This window comes from Marmota flaviventris, chromosome 6 (assembly GCF_047511675.1).
Source record: "Marmota flaviventris isolate mMarFla1 chromosome 6, mMarFla1.hap1, whole genome shotgun sequence".
NCBI lineage: Eukaryota > Metazoa > Chordata > Mammalia > Rodentia > Sciuridae > Marmota > Marmota flaviventris.
This window is the reverse complement of record NC_092503.1, coordinates 20,975,669-20,997,297: the sequence shown is the minus strand read 5'-3', so window position 1 is coordinate 20,997,297 and position 21,629 is coordinate 20,975,669. Positions and strand designations below refer to the sequence as shown.

The 21,629-nt window shown below is 38.0% G+C and overlaps 1 protein-coding gene across 5 annotated transcripts in view; it reads left to right on the top strand.

Annotated features, from left to right (window-relative positions):
- Window positions 1-21,629, top strand: part of Utrn (utrophin) — a 515,075-nt gene that overhangs the window by 428,926 nt on the left and 64,520 nt on the right. For all 5 annotated transcript variants that reach the window (XM_071612949.1, XM_071612948.1, XM_071612950.1 and 2 more), the window contains 2 exons: window positions 10,420-10,481; window positions 12,804-12,878. In XM_071612949.1, coding sequence (XP_071469050.1) covers window positions 10,420-10,481; window positions 12,804-12,878 — 137 coding nt within the window. The remainder of the gene's footprint in view (window positions 1-10,419; window positions 10,482-12,803; window positions 12,879-21,629) is intronic.

Below are 21,629 nucleotides of genomic sequence, written 5' to 3'. Positions count from 1 at the left end.
AATATAATTCTAAACTGTAATAGTATATGTGGCATGAATCCCTTCATTATTAACATGAAGGGATTATTATTAATATCTGTTAGTTTTTCCATGATAATAAAAATACCTGGGATAATAAATTTATAAGGAGGAAAACTTTATTTTGGCTTACAGTTTTGGCTTTAGTTTTAGTCCATGATTAGTTGACTCCATTGCTTTTGGGCTTGTGGCAAGAGCTCAAGTTGGGAGAAGCAGGTGAAGGAGCAAAAACTCTCATCTCATAGCCAGGAGGCAAAAGTAAAGAAAAGGAAGGGTCTGGGGTCCCACAGTGCCCTTCAACACAAGGGCCCAGTGACCTGAAGACCTCTCAGTAGGCCCCACCTTTTAAGACACAAAACGTCCCAACTGTGCCAATCCAGGAGTAAGCCTTTGACATGTGAGCCTTTGGGGGATATTTACATTCCAAACTATGGCAGTATCTTCAGTTGGAACATATCTTTAATTATACATGCTGCCTACAAGGAAGACTTTCTGGATATGCTCTGGTTAGTTTTTTTTTAATATAGTCCAGTGACAGCTTAGGTACTATGAGTTTAAGAAAACTTGAAATTGGCTCCTATTACCTTTATAATATATATATAAAACTACCATAAAAGCCAGATCTCTTCCATTGTGAATTTCCAGTTCATTTTTGTGTTTTGCACAGGTCATTCATGTCTTCAGCTAAAAGTCAATATCCAGGGACTTTGAGGGGTAAAAATAATAATTGATAAAAGTTTTATTTGAACTTTCCTCATATGTCACATTAATCCTGTGAATATGATTCCTTCTCATTTCATTCTACAAATAATAATAATAATAAGAAGAAGAAGAAGAAGAAGAAGTAGTAGTAGTAGTAGTGGATAATAATAATAATAATGATAATTATAGTAAATTTCATTTTGAACACTGATTTGTCATACACTATGCTGAATCCTGGGCATTACGTGAATAATTTATTTGAACACTTAAAGGAAAGAGTGTATAGTGAAGTACAGTTTTATCATTGCCCCTGTATAGTAACTGATAAATACATTAATAAGTAATTAATAAGTACACACAGAGTCTGCTTGAGATTGCATGTCCAGTAAGTGGACAAAGTAGCATTAAACCCAGGGACTGTTCTAGCTTTAGCCTGCTATGCAGGTCTGTCCCCTATATTCTGAAATTTTTAATTACATAGAAAATTTGACTAGGGAAAGATTATGTTTAGGAATGAGAAGAACAGTGAAGAAAATATGAGCAAACATCTTTTCTTTCTTGCTGTACACTGGTTATCATTTATTACGTACCCACTGTGTACAGCTGTTTGAGGACAGAGCCATTACTTTCTCTGATATCCCAGCCTTTTCCAGTGTCACTCTGTCTTTGTGAGGGCCTTTCCACAGGCTAATCTCTATTGTGTATATTTAAGAAAATTTCATACAGTGGTCTTGTGGTGGATTGGGGTGCTTTTCTAGAGATAAGAAAGTATTGCTCTCTACAGTCCTGCCCGTAAGACCTTAAAGGAGTTCTGAGGTGGGGAGATGAATCGTGTAGTATAGCCCTCTCCATTCCCTAGGCAAGGAGACTTCTGCCACCAAGTAGAATTCTGTTTGTAAGATGTCAACAAAGCCCTGGGTCTTGCCACCTAGCTGGTGATCTGTACATCCAGCCTGTTGGTGATTGAGCCTGTTGAGTAGGGTGTAGGAAGGATGGTTCTCCTTTCCTCCCCACGGTATCTTCTCCAAACCCCAAATGCTTTACTTTTCAGTGAGTCTTAGACTTGGTACAAATGATTGTCCTACTCCTGTGACTGGGCTTCCCTGACACAGTTTGACAGTTCGAGAGCTCCATTTCCCTAATGGCATCTGCAGTGCAGACGTTAATTCTTTATAGAACTCTAAGTGCAGCTGACAATCTCATATTCAGTTTTGACATGAACACTTTACTAACCTGCAATTACATAGGCCACACACATCACATTCCCTAAAGCTGGCATTACAAAAGCATAAGGCATTAGCCAGAATGAATTGATCCTACCTGTAAGCATCATGATCTTGTGTTTCTTTCCCTTGTTCTGACTTCCCCTTTGAGTAGTTCTAAGTCAGAATTTTCCTCTTGCCTGGGCAAAGTGGCACATACCTGTAATCCCAGCAGCTTGGGAGAGTGAGGCAGGAGGATCGAGTTCAAAACCAGACTTAGCAACTCAGCAAGACCCTGTTTCTAAAATAAAATATAAAAAAGGGCTTGAGATGTGGCTCAGTGGTGAAGCACCCCTGGGTTCAATCTCTGGTACCCCACCCCCCACCCTGCAAAAAAAAATTCCTCTTTTTACTACATTTCCTTTTATGTTTTTTTTTTTCTATTCTTATGCTCATTATTGATAATCCTGCCAACTTCTTTTAGATCTGCTTCTTACTTCCCAAGGCACCCTTCTTTCTGTCTTAATCCTGTAGATTTTTGGGGGTGGGGAAGGAAAGAACAAAGAAGTTTATAGTTGTAAATTAAATCTTGGGGAGCGGGTAGTTTTTTTCCTTCCAGTAAACTTATGTGTCATTTGCCTATACTACATATGTTTGTCTTGGTAAAACTACATGTGTTATGTAGAGGAAAGAATTAATGAGTGTTTTATGGAAGAATTCTGGCCCCAGCTTAGACAATATAGGTGGAATAGTCATTCCCTAAATAAGGAGAGAGAAGACAGCTCCAAACGGGAAACTCAAGTTTATCCTGCCTAACATGAAAGTCAATGCCAGTAAAGATACATGTGTACCACAACAGCAAAAAACACTAAAGGGAATTTTATCTTTAAAGGTTATGGAAAACTTTTCCCAGAACAAAATGTGCAACAAAAGTATAATTAACAATGAAAAATAAATACATTTTTCTCTGAAAGACTTATCATAGCAGTCTTCATTTTTCTTCCTCCTTGTCAAGAGAAGGGATAGTGTCCTTTTGGTTTGAGATTTTTTTAAAGTGGAGAACTCTTGGGACACATTGAGAATTTCTTTGCAACTGTGGAGCTTGTGTTTGGGGTTTTAATTATAAATAAATGAAATAGAATATAGGAAAATGTACTGGAGAGTCTGTTTTCCTAAGAAATGGTCTGTGACTCTGTCTTTATTGAAAATAAATATTTAAAACTCATGAGGCCAACTCTGCTGATGAGGAGGTAAGAACGAAATTGCCTTGTGAAAGAATGTAAGCACCTGGGGATCACTAAACTTCTCTTGCACTTGGAGGCAACTTTAGACAAATGAGCATACCTTGGCCAGCTAGGAAACCAAACAGCGCACAGCCTGCCTGGCAGCAGCTGGCAATCAACAAACCATCCCTGGGAGCTTTCTAGTATGTTTACCGGTGTCCTGGGTTATTGAGATTATTCAGGTGGAGTTGACATTGTCTTCAAAAGATAGTACTGACACAAACAGTTTACTAACCCACTCAAAGAGGAAGTCAGATCAAAAGTACTGGTCAAAAGAGAGCACTCTCTTTCCTGTCATTTATCTGTACATGGCTGGGGCCAAGTAGTGGAATGTTGGCTTGGAATCTTCTAAATTACTTAGGAATATTTTATTCTAATAACACCATCATCCTTCCTATACAGTTTGATTTTAGGATCAGGGATGCAGCAAATAAAGGCCTGCCACATGAGGAGGATTGCCAATGGGATCATGAAGACAAGAAAAAACATAGCTAAACTTCAGTTTGTAAAGATTACATGTTTTACACTGTTACTAAAATTAACAAGAGTACAGACTGATGGTTACAAAATTAAAATGAATAAAATATCTTTTTCTGTGCTGATTATAAAGTAAAATAATAAAATAAAAGTTTCATGTAACTGTATAAAAAATTAAATTAACCCCTAATTTTAAAAATGTGTATAAATGAAAGAGATAAAAGTATAATTTTTTTAAAAGTGCACATTATAATTGCAAAAAAAAAAAAAAGCAAACCAAAAGGATACAAGGACAGATTTAATTCTGGTATGAACATAACCCTGGTGTTGGCACCCTCGGGGAAGACAGGGGCATACAAGACTCCCCAACACCTGTGCATTCACAGTTGACCTGCAGGTCTCTTGAGGAAGGTCTCAGCCTTCCCAGTCTGAGCATCAGAAAATGGTGGTGGAGCTGGGTGCGGGGGATAATGTTCTCAATAGGTTCTAGGTCCAAGTAGCCCCTCAGAGGTAGGGGCTCCTTTTTGTTTATTAAGTATGTGCATGTTTATACTTTTAGACAGTCATCCAGTGCCCTAGAGACAAGTACCTATCCCTCACACCTAGGCATGTCAAATTAGGTAATTAATTCTATCACTCTATTTAAAAACAAACATACAAAAAATTGGTCTTATTGTTTTGAAACAATGTTCTACAACCATGTTTACAATATTTGACTTTCTGTATTTTTGTATGTACTGTAGCCTATTTCTTACAGCCCTGTACATGCTTGTGTATTTGGACCTACTCCCAATTGTTTCTTATACTTTGTTTTTTCATTCTGTGTGTCTTCATTATCATGAGGAGATAATGGCACTTTTTAGGGAAGATGTTATACCTTCATAGTGTTTTACTATCAAGCAAGATTTTTTTTTTTTTTTTTTTTTTTTTTGAGACAAGGTCTAATTATGTTGTCCAGGTTGGCCTTGAAATCCTAGGCGCAAGCAATCCTTCTGCCTCAGCCTCCCAAGTGCTGGGACTACAGGAGTGCACCACTATTCCTGGATAGCTCATGTATTTTATCTGAATTTTGAACAAAGTGCTCTTTTCCTCCTTCAAATGTTGATATTCAGACTTTTTTGTTTTTCCTTAAATGTACTCCTATGTCTCCAAAATACTATCTGAGATTTCCTGGCTTTAAAAGTGTGGAGGACAGTCAAAAGTGTTTGGGGGGTGTTTTAGAAGTTGCCTATAACCTGAAGACCCTGTAAGTTACTTGACACAAAGCTTCCTCATCTCCTTCCCCCACCCCTGGCATCTCCCCAACACCCCACAGCCCACACACAGATGGGTGAGGACTGACATTACCCAAGGGGTACTTCATTTTCTTCTTTAATTTGGTATGAAGTGAAACAAAGATTGAGGGTTTTTGAGCTGAAGATAAGTAAATCACCTCTTAGATCTTTAAGAAGAGATTATTCAAATAAATGTCACCAAAATTTGCTTTTACTATTTATATTATATATATAATATAAATAGTAATTCTGAATGCAGAATTGATTAGTTAGAAACCCTTGCTTAATTCCTAGATATAACTTTTTAGGCATTATGTAAAGTGGATGTTTTCAAAGTTAACTTCATTTTTCTATTTCTTTTAAAAGCACCTGTCACCTACTATACTATCTAACTTGGGAAGTTTCTCGCCTCATTTCTGGGTAGCAGCCGTTCCACTGAGGTCTCACCCTGGAGCTCTTTGATAATGTTGATGGGACCGGCTTGGGTGGAGGGGTCAATTTAGAAGCCAAACACAAGTGGGTTGAGTAGTGAGTGGGACACGAGGACATATTTACAGTTCACAAATCATTTATTTTGTTTGTGAAGAAGAGAAAAAGGGGTGATAACTAGTGGAAAATGTGATTTTGAGGGGTGTGTGTGTGTGTGTGTGTGTGTCTACGTGTATACATGACAGTTTAACAAAATTTGTATTCTGTCAAGAATAGCTTTACTTTTCTATAATGTAGCACAAAGTTCTACAGGAAGGATCTGGGAAGAACTGGCCATTGATAGGACAGTGATACTTCTCAGTTACAGGAGAGAGGAAGACCAATGGACAGATGGAGAGAAGATTACTGACGTGGTAGTAGGAAGATGAAGGAGTCCTAATCTAGTGGTTTTTAGTTTTTCAATGAAGTGTGGGGTAAGGTCAAATGATACTAAAACAGGGAGGGAAAATCAGTTTTGGTATGGGAAAGAAGGCTTTACTTGGAAATTACTTAGACTCTAAGAAAGCAAGTTTATTAGGGAATGTAGTGCAATTATCAAGAAGTTGGACATTTGAGATTTGAATCAAATATTTAAAGTAAAATCAGTCTGAGTAATTTTCTTTGGTTATATTCATCCACAGCTGCTTAGGTTCAGAAAAGGCAAGTAATTTAGTAGATCCAGGCCTGGGATTTGCCATGGCTGAGAGAGAAGCAAGAAGATGAGGTTGTTTGTAATGATTATAATGATGGACTGTGGGTTCACATTTGGATAGATTCATCAAAAAATACTTTTAAACCTTAATTTTGCAAATATACTTCCATTTCAAGAGAGCAGGCTTATAATCAGACCATCTGTGTTCAAATCCCATTTCTACTACTTGCACATAACCTTGGGCAAATTATATAAGCACCTGCCCTAGTCTCCTTCATCTGTAAAATGGGGAGAGGACTCTCATATACATCTTGGCATTTTACTGTGGAGTGTGTTTACACGTAGAAAAATTTTATATGTAGAAAGTTTTCGGGCTGGGGATGTGGCTCAAGCGGTAGCGTGCTCGCCTGGCATGCGTGCCGCCCGGGTTCGATCCTCAGCACCACATAAAAACAAAGATGTTGTGTCCGCCGAAAACTAAAAAATAATAAATATTAAATTTTTTTTCTCTCTCTCTTTAAAAAAAACAAAAAGAAAAGTTTTCTACATAGAAAAGCACAACATGAGCCCTAGAATATTAGACTATTACCGTAATTAGCTGTGTGCATTCTGACCTACTGTGTCATCTCTCACTTGTCAACAAGGAAGGCTGTTTCTGTCACTGTCTTGTTGCCGAACAATATACTAGTTCTTTTTCTCACATTTGTATTTTTTAATTAACTCACTCCCCTTTATTTTTTTTCTGATATGCCTTTATCTTTATAATTGAAATGAAGTGATAAATAGCAAACTTCACAGAATCCAGTATAAGCATAAAACTAGGTAGGTAGTAATGACTATATTTAGCTATATGTCAGTTTGGGGGCAAGTAAGATGCCTTCTGATCATCTTCTAAGGTTTCAGGGGGAAAAAATAAGACTAGTCTAGTGAAAACTAATGGGTTTTAAAAATATCTTTCACAGAGTAGTTGTTTGCCCAGAAATCAGTATCTTCCCAATTGATCAAAAGTATCTGTGATTTGCTATTGGTTCATCGCCTCTTGTAGGCCTTTCTATTATGCAGCCTTTGAGGTTTTGTTTGTATGCTGTCTTATTTGTATTTTACTTTCTATGGCTTCTTAGAGTACATTATTCTGAATAATAACAAGTAGAGGCATATCCTGTTTATTAATCTTAGTCGTGTGATATTTCTTTGAAGCCCATAAAGTGTGGGGATTATGTATTATCCTAACTGGGAAACTTAAGAGTAAAGGGGCACTTTTAATAATCATATCAAGATACTGACATGTAATTCCTGTATATAGTCCAGTATAAAGAAGGTCTGCCACAGATGTTGAAGGATAATTCACAAAATATATGCAAACACATAAACAGCATGAGTCAGATATTACATTTAACTCATTAATAAGAGAGAAACAGAAGTTATAGCAAGCTCCAAGGAGAAGACAAAGTACTACAGCTCTAGAGTCAAATAAGGAACCCAAAGATGAATTTACATAAAGATGTAAGGCTGACTAAGTAGTCTGTATCCACCCAGCAATAGCCAGTTGCATTCCAGGGACACAATTTACATATCCATAGACATAAAACATGCATTATTATCACTTTTCTTCAGTTTACAGAGTTTAAAATAGCTCAAAGATAATTTAAACTTTACAGGATACTGTTTTAGTCAGCTTTTTCTCTGTTGTGACTAAAGAACCTAACCAGAAAAACTGTAGAGGAGGAAAACTTTATTTGGGGGCTTATAGTTTCAGAGGTACTCAAATCCATAGATTGCAGTCTTCATCCTGGAAGATTATGGTGGAGGCAAGTGGCTCACATAACAATCAGGAAGCTGAGAGAGAGAGAGAGAGAGAGAGAGATATCTCCACTCACCAAATACAAATAAGTACTGCAAAGCCATGCCCCAATGCCCCAGCTCCTCCAGCCACACCCTACCTGCCTTTAATTGGGTTTAGGCTCTATAACTCATTACTCCTCTAAACTTCTTACATTGTCTCATACATGAGCTTTTGGGGCACACCTCACAACATATAACCTCTAATTTTTTGCACCCATCAAAGGCCTTTGCAGTCTGTCACTACAAAGGCAAAACTGGGATGGCTGGGCACCCTCCTTGGATGTCAGCTATTCTCACTATTGTTTGCTTCATAGATTTTGGACTTAACTGCTTTGTTAGATTTAACTGCTTTGTTTAATTTTTCATTTTTTTCTTGGACTGATTCCTGTGCCTATTGCCTTTTAATAAGATTTTTAGTAACAAATCTATAATTTTATATGCTAGTTTATCAAACTGCCCAATATTAAGCTCCACTCCCATCTCATATTTGAGATTAGCTGGAAGCTTGGCTGTTGTTATTTGGGGGGTTGGGGGTGCTACTTTGATTCTGTTTTGGTTGCCTACTCTGGGAGAAATTGGAAGCATTTTGGCAAGAGTTGCCGAACAATCTGCAGTTATTCAAATACTTTGAGCCTGTAGGTTCATTGTGGGTTTTGTTCTAACCCCCTCTTCCCTCTTAAAAAAGAAACCTAGCAGCCAACAGCATCTACTAGTTTTTCTTTTTTTTTAACTGTTATTTTGTAAGCTGCAGTTTTACTCTTGCAACCAGAAGCTGTATTTATTTTCAGCATTGGCAGTTCTGCCTAATGAATCAACTGGTATTGAATTCACGAAAGGAGATGCCGGTTCCCTGTCTCCATCTGTTTGCCAAATGTGTGTGTGTGTTCCCTCAGCTCCTGGTACACAGTGGCGTTACTCAAGAGAGCCATTAGCAAGGAGTGTTCGCCTTGAATTCTTGGTCCTCTGCTGACCCGATGGTAGTATTTCCCCCTCATGGCTCCACAAGGGTTGTGTGAGGTGAAGCTGCACACCTGGGATTCTAGAGGGAGCATCCTTTTATTTGTGATCTATAAAGTCTGGCCCTGCTTTAATGAGACCTTTGGTTTGGTCCTTGAGCCGTGGTTCCTTCTCTCATGGTGGGATGTGTGTCTCTGTGGAGTAGTGTTGTCATGGGGATTGAAATCACTCAAAACACAAGAGAAGTTACGCACTGAATCTTGGTAGGCTGAGACCAGGAGCCCATGGTGGCATATTGGATTAACGCTACATTTTTAGCAAATTGTCCTTTAATTCTTGTTGATGGTAGAGAGGATGTTCTTTCTGATATTCTGCATTTCTGCCAAGTTCTTGGCCACACTATGTGTGGTAGAATTTAGATCAGAAAGCTTGAGTTCCTGCCCAACAGTTTTTAGAGAAATGTAGGTATAGATTTAAAAAAATTTTTTTTTCTTAAATTTGCTTTTATGAATATTTTAGTGTCATCTTTCTTGTGTAGTGTGCTATTTCACTTAGCTTACTAAACAGAATTGAGTGTCATCTAAGAAGTCTTTGGAGTACTATTAAATGTTATTAATCTATTCTGACCTAGATAAAGGAGAGTAAGCTATTTTTAAATACGAGGCCACTAGCCCATCAAAGTTATGAGCTGTTTAACACACACACACACGCACACACACACACACACACACACACTAAGGGACCTAATTTAAACACTACATTTACCAGTTTTACCCTTATCTTATTCCCCCAAAGACTTCCAACAAATATATGAATTAGTTTGGAATTTACAGAAAAAACAAAACTGAAGATGTGCTTTAAAGTGAAGAATAAGGATCCAAGTGAAGTGGCTCAATTTGTAGAAAAATAATAACACTGTTTACTGAGGGAAACTGAAGTAAGGGGGCATTAAGAAGAGCGGCATAAGGTCAAAAGAAGAAAGAGGTGTCATGCCAAGGATAACCCAGAATCCCAGAAAGGGGTGAAAGAGCAGATTTTCTCCGAGGAAAGAGACCGGGTTGAAGAGCAAGGATCCTCATAGACCGAGAGGTGGAGGTTTATTCAGAATTAAACTCTTCATTTCTCAGTCTTTAGAAATTTGATGAAGACTTCTAAAGTGTAGTGATTCTTCACAGCAGTTCTGCTGTCAGAGGATTTGTTCTGAATGAGAATCTATATCTGCTTAACTGGAGTGGAATTATCCTGGACTGTGGGTTGATCAAGCCTGGGGCCAAAGGATTTGTGACAGTCATTCTTTATATCTACGTTTTAATATGTAGTTTAAATTCTTTTTGACATGGGTAAAGCAAATGTCTTTTCATTTGTCTATTCATATGTCTATAGTTGCTCAAATGAAATTTCTTATTGATGTTCCATTAATGAGTAATAATTGTTTTGCATGTTTGTTTAAAATTTTTTGGAAAATTCTGTTTGTGTGTTTTATTTGTGAATTATATTTTGTTGTGTTTTGCTTATTCTGGGAATTTTTCTTTTTGTTCCCCCAGCCATCAAACACAGACGACCTGTTGGGATCATCCTAAAATGACCGAACTCTTTCAATCCCTTGGTTAGTATTATTTTGTTTAATAGTAAGGAATTAACCTGAATAGGTGAGAACTGTATATTCTTCAAAAGAAACTAGTCACTAGTTTTTCTTTATATGGCATATAATATGAAAAGAATCATGTCATTGACACTTAAAATCAGTTTAAGGCAGCACACACCTGGAATCCTAGCAATTGCAGAGGTAGAAGGCTCACAGGTTTGAGGCCAGCCTGGGTAACTTACAGAGACCCTGCCTTAAAACAAAAAATAAGGACTCAGAATGCAGCTCATTGGTAGAGGGCCTCAAGGTTCACTCCCCAATTCGCCCCCACAAAAGAAAAGCAATTGAACTTCTAAAGGCAGTGCAGTAAATAAGTATTATGAACATATTAGTTGAAAGAGAGTAAGAGTACATTTACTAGGGGGAATGTAATTGTACATTTTACCTTCCTCGTATTGGGTCATCTTAAACTTTGGCTTTGCATGCAAAACAAGCAAACAAACAACTGGGCACAGTGGCCCAGGCCTGTGATTCCAGCTACTCAGGAGGCCGGCAGGAGGATTATGAGTTCAAAGCCAGCTTTAGCAACTTAGTGAGGCCCTAAGCAACTTAGTGAGACTCTGTTTCAAAATAAAATATTTAAAATAAAAGGGCTATGGATGTGGCTCAGTGGGTGAGCATCCCTGGGTCCAATACCTGGTGACTCCCAAAACAGAAACCTCCAATCTACTGCTTTAAATTTGCTTTTAGCTCTCTTTTTATTTAGCAGATTTTATCAAATTAGCTTACCCAATTTTATTTTGCTTAAGTCATGAACAGCTAGATTCATTTTAATATTAAAAAACGGAAGAAAACACATTAGATGCTCTTGTTTTAATTGCTATAAACTATGGATTTCAATCGATCACTTGTCCTGTTTCCTATAAACTGTGGATTTCAGTCGATCACTTGTCCTGTTTCCTTCAGGTTGGTCCAGTGATTTTTAAAGTTTCTCTTTGAGGAACTAAGACGATGCTGGAGGGACCAAGCATCCTGATCCTCCCATTCCCACTTCAACAAGTACATACACATCTCTTAAGCATTTGGCTTCTTGCACGAGCTTTCATTTGGTAGGAAATGGAGTGCAAAAGTCAAATAAGCAAGAGAAAAACCACTGGTTTGCTTTGTCTGGAAGAGAGGGGTCCAAATTTTGATGTTATACGAGTTTCCCTGTAAATCTGCTAGTGTCTGATTCTCTGTCTTTAGGGAGCAAAAGAAGAAATTTGAGTAGCCTTTGTTTAAAAGATGTAAATATTGATCATAGAATCATTTCAACCAGATTCATAGAAGGTCAGAAGAAGCAAATAAAATGGAAAGAGTGTAGAATAGATCAGCTTTATGAGTAGTGAGATAGCTTGGTGGACAGACAACTAATTGTCCTTGGGGACAGTGCCCTGGAGGAGAACCCCTGGAGCAGGAGTGGAGTGTATGAGGTCTTAATAGTCACTGGGCTTCCTTTTCCTCATCTTCCTTCTTTTCCTGTATAAGGCCAGGAAGGTGTGATCCCTTTGCTCATCTGTTGTAAGGGTTGTGGCTGATGCTCCTGTAACACAGACAGGTTCACTAGAGAAAAGCAAAACAAATGCATTTAGTTAAAGTTTTACATAACACAGCGTATTGAGAAATGAAGACCCAAAGTCCCTGGGGAATAGAAACTTTCAATGTTTATGCCTAGGCTAATAAAGAATGACAGCCATGTACAAGTGTGATTAGAAAGAAGGGTCCAACTTAATGGTAATGGACTGAGATGGAAGTTTGGGGGTCTCTCTGTTCAGATTTTTCTTGGCCTCTGAGTGGCATTCTTTTCTTCTACATATTGGTCAGGACACCTATTGTGAGGGTCTTCAGGGAAGGAGAGAGAAGATCAGAGACTTACCTTTCTAGGTTTTATGCCTTTACTTTGGAGAACAAAATTTCTAGTTTCCATAGCTTGCCAAAGGACAGGAATTCTGCTTTCTGTGACTTGCTTCAGGGGAGAAAGAGGCGTGTGAGTCAGAAGGAATGGAGAAGGTCAAAAAGTCCTCTCTGTTGGGGACATTCTGATCTCCCTCATTTGAAGAACTTAGCATGCCGAAGCACCTTACTTTGACATTTTCTGCATAGCGTTGCTTGGAAATGTGTCTCCATTGGGTACTAACCACCACTTAATTATTTTCCTAAATAGATGGGAAATTTAGGAGAAAGCTTTTTATTGCAGATAGACATAATGATTTCCATCATCCAGAGTAAGCAAATACATTTTTTAGCATTCCACGGAAGTCAAATCATAAGCACACTTTTAAATTGTTCTTTCTTCCATTTCAGCCGACCTGAATAATGTACGTTTCTCTGCCTACCGTACAGCAATCAAGATCCGAAGACTGCAAAAAGCACTATGTTGTGAGTTATTCTAACAAAGTTCCTCACTCTGTTCTTTGGATTCCCCTCCCAACAAAGATAAATGGAAAGGGCAATGCATTTGCAGAGTTAATCTGATTTGACGTGCACCTCACTCAAGGAGTTGGCTGTGTTTCTATAAATGCTTCATTATTTGCCCCAACAGAATGCAGGAGTAACACAAATGAACATATGCCATTCGCAGTTGGAGTACAAAATTAACCAAAACACAGGAGTAACATAAAAAGCTCTTTCAAAAATTATGCTGCCACCCAATTTAAAAGCATTAAATCATGAAATCACAGTAGTAGGTCATTGCCTTTTTACTGCTTTGTATTCATTTAGAAGTTTAGAGCTCCAAACAGTTTATTCCCATATGATCATATATTAAAGAAACATGAATCACGTTTCTGATCCAAATGGGAACTTTTACCTTAGCAAATTAGAGAAAAGTCTCTATTTTCTTCTTTAAAATATCTTGGGACTTTTAGTAGTATCAACAAATTTTTCCTGTGGAGGGTTTGTTCATAGTATTCTGTGATAGATATTTTGCCAAAAGGTTATTTCCCCCCAACACAACATAAAATTAAATAGAAATATGAGTACTTATGATAGAGCATAGATTTAAGCCATTTGTGGTTGTAGTTTTAATGATTGAGTTTATCCAAGAACATTTAGGCCTTGTCAGTTGCTACAGAAAATGATGTTTGCCTATATTTTTAAGATAATTTGAAAAGTTTCATTTGCTCTTGGTTTGCTGTCTTTTATTAATAGTTGTTACATGAATAGGTGGTTCAGTGAAACTGTAAAAAAATTACTCTTAGAGAAATGATGTTGGGGTTGAAAATTTTACTCTTTAAAAATTAATAGAAATTAACCATTCAAGCTGCCTACATGAGAGTTAATAGAGATGTTCAAGCACTCAAGAAAACAGCAGCACCAAGCTTTAAGAAAAAAATAACCTAAGTTCTGTGTGGAAGAGAAGTCGAAAGGGCTGAGAAACACCTGCAGATAAGGCAGGAAAGGGAAGATGAGGTGACATTGATTCTTAATGATCCACAGAGTCCCAGAGATAATGAGCAGACTCTGGTGGTTACAGCAAGTGTCACCAAATGACCAGTGCAAAAAAAAATGGGAGCCAGGATGCTCCAGTAGGGCCCTGTATGTCAAGTGAGAAGAGAATAGAAGTAGATTATGAACACACAGAAAGGGCGTTCAGTCCACTCAGCGAGTCTGCAGTGACAGCAGTTTTGAAAAAGGGTCAGTTGCGTGTCCACTACCCAGCTGACAGGTCTAGAAGGGCTTCTCAGGCCTGATGAGCTATGAAATGAGGACAAATGACTCAGCCACAATCTCCGCAGACAGAAGCCCACTTTGTATCATTATGAACATGGGTCCCAGTTTTTTGGTAATACTTCTGGGTGGATAAGCATGTTAATGTGTTTGGTGTTTGTTTCTGTTGATTCTTTTCTGAAGAAAAGCTCCCTCTTTCAGCTCATTTTTAAGCCTGAAAGGAACAGAAGAGAGACTGCTCCAACTTCTACACTAAAGGTCATTTTGTAGTGCACAGGGGAGTGCTGGGTAGTGTGGGGTCTTGAGTATCCAGGGGACAGCCTCGCCTGTCTCTATGTCCATCTCTTACACAAGGAAGCCACTGAGTCTTCTTTGCCATTGCCTTTGGCCTCCTCTGGGCTCCAGTCGGGGTCTGTTTATGATTAATCGGCTCCTTCCTCTCCCATCTTCTCTGTTTACTCAATATGTTCTGACCACTCCGCGGCAATGGTCTGTAACCCTTTATTCCTCCCAAATTCTGTTAAAAATTTACCTCTTTCGGAAACATTTACAAGCAAATCCCACCTGCCTCTGATTTCCCTAGTGCTTTATGATTGCCTGTAATGACAGTTTCTCACCTGAGCAACATATGCCTGCCTCATGTGATAGAGTCGTGGTCCAAGGGTTCAGAACTGCTGTTGGTCAGGGTCAGCTCTCATGCTGTGCAGATCCACCCCCGGTGTAATGCCTTAATAAGGGAGCACTCTGTGGCTGTTCTGCCATTAGTCACTCATGTTTAGGACTCCAAGATCGTATAGATGAAACAAGGTGGAGACTGGCTTCTCAGGGTTAAAGAACTCAAATTCATCTGAGAATGTTCCATGTAGGCTCAGTGCCCCTGTAAGCAGATGTCTATTGCCCTTAGAGGGGAATGGCCTTCGCCTGGCCTGTCTCTATGTCCATCTCCTACACTTTGCTCCCCTGTGGACTCTCACCATTTCTTACTTTGCTTACTGAAATGGTAGACTTGGTATCTGCTCCTCCTGAAATGCTCTTGTCCTAGCACTTCGAGCCTGTATTCGTCCCATGGCTACTGTGTTCTCTTCCTTTGGGTCTCAATTTGGCTGCCATCTGTATTTTAATTTGGCTCTCTGCAGCTTCTCCCTGAAGCAGCTTACTCCTGCTGTGACATCTCATGGAATCTCTTCTTTCCTTACATGATACTTGTCATGGGTTTGACTCAGGCACTAAGGCAAAGGGTCGTAATTGTTAATATTATATCTAGGTACTTATTTGTTATCTGTCTCTCCAAATGAATTAAGCTTTTACGAGAGGGATGAGTCTATGTTCTTCTCTACTTAGGGCTTCATATAATTTCTGGTGCAGAGTACAGGTCACTCAGGACATATTAAGTGAATGATTTGAGTTTGAAGGTTATATAGGACTGCACCAGAGATGTGTACAAGATTTATAGTAGCATTTTTAATAGTAAAATTTGTTTAATCTTGACATATTCATAAATGTGATATAACCGAGCAGCAAAAATCAATGAACTAGCAATTCACATCAGCATAGTGAATGTTGGATCTATAAAGTGGGATGAAAAAATCAAATGGCAGAAGAAATTTGTACAGTTCAGTTTTATTTGTATATCGTTCAAAACCATGAAGAACTAAATGTTGTACAGTTCAGTGACACATATAAACTTTAAAGAACTAAAAGTGAAATAGAAAGGTTAAAGGTAACCCTGTCATTTTAAGGGGGCATAATTAGAGAGGATTTATGAGAAGCTTCGATGATGTTGGTAATTTTCTATTTCTTTAGTTGTGACATGGTTTAATTGGTACTCCTGTGAGTTTTCTTCAAACCACACATGTACTACCTGTGTGTGTGTGTGTATAAAGAATATATATTGTATTGTGATGTAAGGGCTTTTTAGGAACAAAGGATAGTGGAGAAGCAAAGGGAAGTGTTGAGGAGGGAACCAGTTCCTTTTATCATGAAGCTCATTTTTTCTTGAGAAATATACACAGGATTTAGGTGTGTGGCTAGTAACCAGGAATAAAAAGGGAGGTAGTTCTGTGCATAAGAAAGCAGAAGGTTTATGGATCATAAATCATCAAGCAATGGGGTCCGAATGGAATAGCTTAGCCATTTGCCCAGTATCCAGAAATGTCCTTTAATTCAGTGTCAGTCCGTTTAGAGGTCATTTCTTTCCTGAAATGTTTATTGATTCTTTAGCGTTTTGTTCCTCTAGTTCCCATAGTGTCATAGTTAATGTTCAGATACTTTTTTGTACAACCGACTCCTGTGTGAATTTGGAGATAGGGCCAAGAGGAGAAAGTATGCATTAGAGAATATTTAAAACAGATAGAAGGGCAGAAGGAACAGAGGATGAGTAGATGGTTTGCGAGAATGCTGATCAAGGCTGAGCTGGCTGGTGTTAGTGGGAGGGAAGAAAGAAATCTCAAGATTTGAATCACATGGGATACAATATCCCATTTTTCTGAGTATACAGGTTGCAGAATCACATTGGTCATGCAGTCACATATATACACACAGTAATAATAATGTCTGTTGCATTCTACTATCCTTCCTATCTCCCCAACCCCTCCCCTCCCATCACTTGTCTGTACCTGATCTAAGGTAGTGCTGCTCTTTTTTTTTCCTCGTATCTTCATACATATATTTTGTATAACAGTGAGGTCTCCTTCCACCATCCATGCAATTCCCTTTCTCCCTCCCTTTCCCTCCCACCCCTCTTCCCTATGTAGAAGTAATCTTCTTCCCATGCTCTTCCTCTCTTACCCATTTTGAGTCACCCCCCCGCCCCATATCAAAGAAGACATTTGGCATTTGTTTTTTGGGGGATTGCCTAACTTCACTTAGCATAATCTGCTCTAATGCCATCCATTTCCCTATAAATTTGCCATGATCTTATTATTTTTTAGTGGTGAGTAATATTCCATTGTGTATGTATGCCACATTTTTTTTTTTTTTTTATCCATTCATCCATTGAAGGGCATCTAGGTTGGCTCCACAGTCTAGCTATTGTGAATTGTGCTGCTGTAAACATTGATGTGGCTATGTCCCTGTAGTATGCTGTTTTTAGGTCTTTGGGTATAGTCTGAGAAGAGGAATAGCTGGGTCAAATGGTGGTTCCATTCCCAGCTTTCCAAATTGGCTGTACCAATTTGCAGTCCCACCAGCAGTGTATGAGTGTACCTTTAAAAAAAAAAAAAAGAATTAACACCTGGGCACTGCCTTTGCAGGTTTTTTTTTTACAATGACTTGGATGCAGATTACTGTCCTGGAAATAGGCAAAGCACCCAGTTTGACCTTGGTTTTTGCCAGGCTGCCATCATGTGACAACTGCAGATATTTCTCATCAGTGGGCTACTGAGCCCAGGCACACAGCTTGGTTTTAAACTGTTTTGAGCTCTTTGTCTCTACTGTAATGATTGCCATTTTCTGCCTCCAGACAGAATGCAGGTTCAAGAAATTAATTGATCTCATTTGGAAGAAAATAAAGTTCTAATGCTGCCATCCAGGTTAAAAAAAAAAAAAAAAAAGAAAGAAAGAAATTTGGGTAGTACTGTTGGTAAGCTGATGTTGCTTAACTCAATTATAGTAACTGAATTTTCTGCAAATCAGAATTGTAAAAAGATTTGAATGCCTATAAATTCCTTATTTTCCCATCATTATGCCTGTTATTAGATATTTATATATAATAAAACTTGAAGCAAATTGGAAAAAAAAAAGGAAATCTCAAGATTTGCAGCCTAGATTTCAGTGTAGGAAGACAGGACCTTTATTTGGAACATAGCAAGGTAAAGATTCCTAAAAAAGAATGGTAGGCTCTAGTAGGAGACCCAGCAACAGGAACGTGGGTCTGGTGTTCAGGCGGGAGATAAGAAGAAAAGGGAAACAGGATTCATCTGGATAAAAGTCTTACTGAAGTCATAAAGTGACCGAGGGCAGGAGGCTTAGAACATTGAAGGCCAAGTGTGAAACCTTGAGCACCAGCTATATTTCTGTTTTGCTTGGGAAATGGACATAGGAAAGTGCTAAGAAGGAACAGGCAAACCACTTCAGACCTAAAGAAAAGCCAGAGAAGCCCAAGGTCGGGTGTTTTCTGGCAGAACAGAATAAAGATGCATTTCTACTTGATCCCCTGTGCCCCATGTGTGGGATTAAAGAAAAAGTGTGAAAGTTGGTTAGAAAATGATTCTGCTGTTTGTTTCATTTACCGCATGACTGGGCTGTCATTTGTCTCCCTTTGAAAAGAGAAAATCATAATTTTCTGTGATTTAAATGTAGTCAGTTCTTTAAAGGCACCTAAATGTGACACTCTTCAGGAAGATGTATGCTTGGCTTAGGCACTGAGGCAAAGTGTCAGAGTAAATCACTGAAAATTGAAGACATGATGGTCTGTGGGATGTGGCAAATTACTGTCACAGCTGCAGAGTGCATAACAAGGGAGCCTTTTCTAAAGAAGTGAAGGACAGTTTGATTCAGGAAATGGTCTTTTTGAAATCTGGTCTGTTGTCACTTTATGCCATGTGGGGGTCCAACAGCAATGGCCTGTTGCTGGCATAATTAGTATTGGAATTCTGAAAACTTAGACCGCTTTGGCAGCATTTGAATGTATTTCTTTGTATCTGTGGGGAATTGCAGATCTGTAGCTACTGTCCTTTATTAAGCATTTTCTTTGTCAGGCATCTTGGAGATATGAATTTTGCTACTGCTAGCCAGAGGTTTCTAATTGAAAACAATCTGAAGTGCCAAGAAATGAGGTAAAACTGATAATAAAAATTCCAGATGGTTCTTAGATTTTTTTTCTGGCACCATCTCTAACTCATGTGAAGCTCATACAGATTATTCTTATAATCATTTTACCAATGATACATGTGAAGCCTAAAGGAAAGTATTGGCCTGTGGTCCCGACATGTATGTTTTATGTTAGAGTCTGTCTTTAAAAAAAAAAGAAAGTTCTTCCCATTGAGTTGTTTCAGAAATTGTTGTAGTCTCTATAGTTTTAAAGTAATTCTTTTTCATTGCAGATACATTTAAAAAACACATAATTCTATGGTGTCTAATCAGCTAACATTGACACATTTCATAAATGTCTTTAAAAATCTAAATTAACGGTTATTCAATAGTTAGAAATAGGTAAACACAGGGAAGCTATTTGCTCATTTTGGTTAACTGTCAAAATATGCCATAGGTTTTGAGGAAACAGTTTTCGCATCAGGCGAAGAGGAAGTGGTTGGTTATATGTTTTTTGAAAAGTTCCACTGATATTATGTTTTTTTTTTAATTCTCAAAAGTGAAAGGTGGAGATAGTAGATAAATTTTAGAGAACAGTAATTTCCACGAGAAGATTTTAAATTAATATGGGTTCTGTAATGTCTTATGCCCTTATGTTTAAATTTGGAAGGGTCATTTTCTATAACTCAATAACATGCAATGAATAACTCAAAGTCTATTTTCAAAATGGAGAAGATTTCATCTTTGTCTGAGCCCCTCCACTTGGCTTTTGTGGGCAGCATGTGACTGTCCTGGAGCTCTGCATGTCCCCTTCATGGTGACCACATGCACCCCTGTGTAAGTGACATGTGCATGCCATTCCTTAGGACCTCCTAGACTTGCTTGAGTTCTTTTCTGTTCTCAAGCGATTCTACCCTCTGGAACTCTTTGCTTGCTTCCCATGGTTCTCTTGAATATTGTCTCATTTACACAGCCCATTTCAAATCCCACCTCATTGGGATTTTTCAGTTGTCTTCCTATGAAGCATCCTTTATCCCAGACCTGAAATCCAAAATCTGAAACTCTTTGAGCACCCACATGATGACACAAGTGGAAAAATTCCATGCCTGACCTTTTGTGATATGTCACAATCAAAATGCTAGTGCTCTAAAAGTCTTATACATTTTTAATTGATTTTATTATTTTTTAAATACATGACAACAGTGGAATGCATTACAATCCTTATTACACATATAGAGCACAATTTTTCATATCTCTGTATATAAAGTATGTTCACATCAATTATATAAAGTTACCTGCCGTCTATTTATTCAAAGTCTATATGAACCAAGTAAATTTTGTATTTAGATTTGATATTTCATTATGTATATGCAAATATTATAATATTCAAAACAAAAGAAAATAAAAAATCCAAAATACTTTTGGTTACAAGCATTTCTGCAAAGGGATACTCATCCTGCACTAGCTCTCTGAGAGGGTCATGTATTCTTCTCTTAGGGTACTTTTGTCCTTTTCATAAAGTTATCAGGAAGGCTTTGGGTTTCAGGGGCTCTGTGTGTACTCTAGACTCTCTCTAGCACTGGCCTTGCCCACTGTAGATGTTTTATACTTGAAGGGTAAGGATAAGAGCAAATAGATATGTGAAGAACAGTGTCCTCCTGAGAACCTCTGCAAATCTTCCTTGGCTACAGGTTGCCAAGGTGCCAGAGCCTCATGGGAAGTAAGCTAGATTGGGGCCAGACTGTGTCAGCCCATTGATCAGGCTTGATTCAGGAGGCATTGGAGAATGATTGTATTCCTACAGAACCTGCTTTTTACCTGAGCCTCACCAATGGACTCCGTATGTCATTATATATGTGTTAAAATATCTTTTTGACTTGAAAAATTGTGCTCTATATGTGTAATGTGAAATGAATTGCATTCTGCCTCATATATAACAAATTTGAATAAATAAATAATTTAATAAAAAATAAAATAAAACAAAATACTCTTTTCAAGGACCCCATTAGTCTGGAAGTTATATAGAGTAGTTGAACAGTGGGTACCAACCAATAGTTAGATAAGAGCAAGAAGTTCTGGGATGCTGTTGCATAGTAGGGTGATTATAGATGGTAATAATGTACTGTACATTTTTGAAAAGCTAGAAGGATCTTGAATGTTTCACCATTAAGAAGTTATCCATATTTGAGGAAATAGGTACGTTTAACCTGATTTAAGCATCACAAAATGTATTCACATATCAAAATGTCACATTGTACCCCATGTGTATTAATGTCTATAATTTTTGTTCTTAATGTCAGTTTAAAAGTCAACTTTTAAAAGTCAAAGAACAGAATTGCTATTATTTCTTTAAAAATCAAAATTGACTTAACAGGATCAATTCTTTTTATTAATTTTTTAATTTATATTTTTATATTTATATATTAATTTTATTTATATATGACAGCAGAATGCATTACAATTCTTAATTACACATGTAGAGCACAATTTTTCATATCTCTGGTTGTATACAAAGTATATTCACACCAATTCGTGTCTTCATATATGTACTTTGGATAATGATGTCCATCACATTCCACCATCATTTCTAACACCATGCCCACTCCCTCCCCCACCCACTGCCCTATCTAGAGTTTGTCTATTCCTCCCATGTGCCTCCTCCCTACCCCACTATGAATCAGCCTCCTTATATCAGAGAAAACATCCGGCATT